This window comes from Vanessa cardui, chromosome 6 (genome assembly GCF_905220365.1).
Source record: "Vanessa cardui chromosome 6, ilVanCard2.1, whole genome shotgun sequence".
Taxonomy (NCBI): domain Eukaryota; kingdom Metazoa; phylum Arthropoda; class Insecta; order Lepidoptera; family Nymphalidae; genus Vanessa; species Vanessa cardui.
This window is the reverse complement of record NC_061128.1, coordinates 9,987,633-9,992,487: the sequence shown is the minus strand read 5'-3', so window position 1 is coordinate 9,992,487 and position 4,855 is coordinate 9,987,633. Positions and strand designations below refer to the sequence as shown.

The following is a 4,855-nucleotide window of genomic DNA, read 5'->3' as shown; positions in this document are numbered from 1 at the left end:
TAGGGGACGACCAAGAAAACGATGAATGGATTGTGTGAAAGACGATATGGTTAAAAAGAATGTTACTTGTGTAATGACGCCCGACAAAGAAGTATGGAAGAAGTAGACATGCTGCGCCGACCCCAAATATAATTGGGATGAGGGAAGAAGATTTGTATTCATAGATTTTTATGGAAAATGGGAAACGATGTCCAATATTGGCTTCAAAAAAAATTCGGTCGATATTGTTTCGAGAACACAAATTGTCAATAGGTAGTCGATAGTCAACGTAAAAGTCGAAAAGAATAATAAGATAGAACAAAATATTTTCTTAGCACAATTACCGAGTAAAAAATATTATAAATAAAGATTTATAAGGTTTTACATCATTAGTGCGGTTGCGCACACCTGGCTAGTTCACTTAGGTTCAATCAACCCTTTGCGTCCACAGAACTCCATACTAGACTAGACAGCAGTCAGATCTCGAACTCAGCACGGACAACTCAAGGTAAGTTTTATCTTTATAACTAAGTGTTCTAGAAGTATAAGAACTTTTAATTCCTATAATTAAAAATTATGAAATAAATAAGTGGTGACTTCCAGCTAGTTAGGTAGTTTTGTAACATATGTTGTTTGATAAAAACAACATGATGGCGCATGTGTAATTCGTGATAATTTTTTAAATGGCAGTTAACATAAAAATAATCTTTTCAAATTTTATTTCATTTTGTTCTGAGTCTAAGAAATATTCATTTGGATAGCGTCCTTATAATATTACTATTGCGACTTATGTAACTCGATCAACATTTATTTTAATATATAAAATCTAAATTATTTCTTGTCTTAATTTAGTGTTATCCCAAATTTCAGATGCAGTGTTTCATATGTGTGACGTATCTTATGATCATAGTTACCGCACGTCCACCAAAGGTTCGAGAAATTTCTAAAACAGTTGAAAAGCGGTCTATATTCAATGACGTCATACAATCACTTCGAATGCGAGCTCAAATACCAGAAGATATCAATTTAAGTGACGAAAATAATTTAGGACCAAACTATGACAAATATGGGATTGAAAACGAATCTCTTCAATTACCTAACGATCTCGATTTCATGCCACGACGAAACGATAGAATAGAAATGCCTCCAATGAAATATCGTTTTCCGAAAAGCCTTATGAGTAACGATAGTTTTGATAACGCCGAGAATCCCAAGGAAGAAATAGTGCTATACGTAAATACACCCGGTGAATTTAGCGAAATAAATCCTACCACGCAGAAACCAAAGAAACAAAAACGACCGAGGCCACCCGTTAGCAAAAACAAAAATACGTTAACAATTAATAAAAGTGAAGAAGACGCCACACAACCTGACTCGATAATGGATAAGCCGTTTATGAACACAATGGCTGGTCAAAGCCAAATAGGTAATCGAGAGTCTCAGACTGTCGTAAAACCGACCGTCATTGTTAATTTCAGAGGATCTGTTATGCACAGAGAAAGTGACATTAGACTCGAGAGGAGACGAAACAACAACAACACAATGATACCTCAAAATATTTTTAATATTAATCAAGAGATTAAAGTTGAAAGAAACGACGCGCGAATGCAAGCAACGGACAACAGGAAGAACTTACCAGTGAATGTGAAACAAAACGTAAATATTAAGAATCCACAAGTTGATGAAGACATGATGATGTGTGAAACGTCTTCGTCAAAAGAGAAGGAAGATAAAAAACGATCAGATCGAAAATACGATGTCTTACAAATAAGGTTTACAATTTGAATACGAATCAAGTCAACTAAAAATTAAAATATGTCATTATGAAAAGAGATTTAAATAATAATCTATAGATTCGGAGATTGATTATTTTAATACGTGCGATTTACTGGTATCCTCAGTTTTAATATAAATTTTAATATAGTTTTATATTAGTGATTAGTTTTTTACTTTTAAGACAAGCCTTAAATAGCTTTAAATGTAACTTCAAAAAATAAATTAGTTGCAATTTTCTCGTCTTAATAATTTTATGATAACTCATTAGTGATATCAAGAATTAATAATCATACCATTTTTTTTATCATAACTTTTTTTGTAACAATTATATTACGGTATATCAGTTACTTATTCAATCAAAAAACTATCTTTATTCAACAGGCCGGCTAGCCAATGGGTCATCTGATCCTAAGTTGTCAACAGCAAATATAGACGTGCTATTAGCGCCATATAATTTTTTTACCGTTTCATCGTCTGTAAGCCACCAACCGAACTATTATGTATTATGCCTGTAGTTACACTGGCTCACTTACCCTTATTTTATGATTTAGACAGTAATATATGTATGTCACAAGTGTATTTATGTTAATTTATTTACCTACTAAATGGGGTTATATATATAAGCTATTATTAAGCAAGAAACTATTATTATTTTAAGCTACAGTCATAAAGTGCTTATGCTTTTCTAATCTAAATCAAAAACATTAAAAAAATACAATACGTGGGTACCAGTTCAACGGAAAAATTGATTTAGAAAAAAAAAACAATGCAATAAATAAATAAATAAATAAATAAATATGAGACAACATCACATACATTATACCATTTTTTTTTATCAGGGTGAGTGATATTTATATTTCCTCCAAGTAGCATCAGTATGTATGGAGAAAGGTGACTACATACTTGATCTGATGGCAGTACATTTTCATATTTTTTATTTTTTAAATATAAATATAGCCATGACGGTATTCCAGAGGACTATCTAAATTGTTATTATTTGAAATAATTTATTTATAACTAAACGTAACGTTTATAAAAAAAAATGAAAAATTAAGGATTCCTTTATCCATAGTCTATACAACTGGCCAGAACAAATAATAAAAAAAAAAAAAACAAAAGCGCGCGAAACTGAATTAAACCGCCATTATTTTTTTCTTTATGGACGCGGATTGTAAGGTCGATATTGGTGCGACTTATTATTTGTTAAAGTGTTTATTGTATTTTATTTTGGACTTCTAAGCTTAATTGAGTAAGTAGTTTCCTTCAATATGTACGATTTGGTGATTATTAGAACAATTTTTGGTTTGTTAGTAAATTGTTTTAAATTCTTGTCTTTTTAATCTATTTCACTTCTGTCCGCCAAATACATATATTTGATTATTAGAACAATACATAGCGACGAATTATATAATATTTTATACACGTGGATACCAATAACAAAAGTACGAAGAATACAGTAATTACTCTTACACTATTTAGAATATATTTATCCGTGTTAAGATGTGGCTTATTGCAGTTAAATACCGTATACTAACACCATCCTATTCCTTACTCAATTAATAATTACGTAAATAACAGTAGTAATAATAATATGTTTTGTTTTATGTTATTACGATCAATATATCTGATCGTCAATTTATAGTGGTCCAAAAAATAACTGTCCTCTTTGTTTGTATGAATAAAAAGGTTTTATATGTCTTATTCTACTAACGTGAAATTAGTACTAGCCAATTTTTGTTTGTCTGTCTGTCTTTTTGTTCCGGCTTATCTCTGGAACGACTGGACTGATTTTGACGGGACTTTCACTGGCAGATAGGTTTTGTAATAAGGATTAACTGAGGCAACAACATTAACTTTTTTGATAAATTCAAACTCGCTTGAAGTCGCCGGCACAGCTGGAATAATATAGCCCACAGTCATAGTCAGTTACACTACAGATAATATAGATGAGTATATAGCTATACTTTAGAAATGAGAGCGTCCATAGTATTTTTAGTGAGGTTGAAGTCATCAAAACATGGCCATTTATATAAACGAATCACATCACTTACCAATATGTCAAGTTGTATTGCCTTTTATATCTGAGAAGCAATCCCGCTACACTTGAATCTTATAAACAAAAAAAGACTGATTCAAATATATTTTATGGACATCTAACGTCAAGTATTAGCCTGTTAATATCTAAAGGCCAAGGTTTTCTCTCCTGTGGAAGAAATTTGGAGCTAATATCACCATGCTGCTTCAATATGGAATGTGATATGTGACACAATATTAACTGCCTGTTTGTCATCAATGCTAACATAATGTGGATCATAAATACAGATTAACCACCTGTAAAGTCAGCGGGGCTTGCTCTGTTTTAAATTTAGAATCGTCGCTTTAAGATTCTCTTGTTCTTTTTTAAGTTACATCCGCGGGCTCAAAGGTGCTTATGTATATTTCACTTTTTAGGCTTAGGGGTTGTCCATTAATCACGTGATCTTTTTTTAGCATTTTTTAACCCCCCTCCCCCATTGGTGACACGTAGTGAGGTTTAAGACCACCCCCCTCCCACTTCTCAACATCACGTGTATTTTTAGTACCTACAACGAATCTTAAAATTTTCTGAATATTATCTTAATTCAAATACAGGTATAAATTATAATCTTATTTTATTCTGAAATTAAGGACCATATTTGTTTAAAAATCGCGCATTAGACGAAAAAATAAATACACGAGATATCTTACTACAAACCTTGTGTTATTTTCGTGATTTTTATCAAACCCCTCCCCCCCCTTTCAAGCCTCACGTGATTAATGGACAACCCCTTACATTGACTGACTTTTTTTCTAGATGCATCATTGAAATATTACTATAACAATACATATATTTCTAGCTATTTTTCATCAGCATGGCTAGACATTATTGATATGTATTAAGAATTAAATTGCTTTAACTCGTTTTTCCATTGAGAACAGTAAAAATCTTACAACAGACAGACACATTTCGACTTCTACCAAACACAATACTTTTATTTATAAATTTAAGCGATTTTCTTTTTTGGTGACGTCACATACTCGAACAGCATATAAATATCCCAATGCTGGCTAGAGATCAATC

At 31.7% G+C, this 4,855-nt stretch overlaps 1 protein-coding gene across 1 annotated transcript; it reads left to right on the top strand.

Moving 5' to 3' along the window:
- Positions 1–355: 355 nt before the first annotated feature.
- Positions 356–2,334, top strand: LOC124530717. The gene is made up of 2 exons (XM_047104973.1): positions 356–487; positions 850–2,334. Exon 2 carries the CDS (start codon positions 850–852, stop codon positions 1,762–1,764), a length of 915 nt encoding a protein of 304 aa, XP_046960929.1. The 5' UTR covers positions 356–487; the 3' UTR covers positions 1,765–2,334.
- Positions 2,335–4,855: the final 2,521 nt, after the last annotated feature.

Excerpts from the sequence above, each read along its gene's own strand:
- LOC124530717 (XM_047104973.1), top strand. The coding sequence starts at position 850 with ATGCAGTGTTTCATATGTGTGACGTATCTTATGATCATAGTTACCGCA.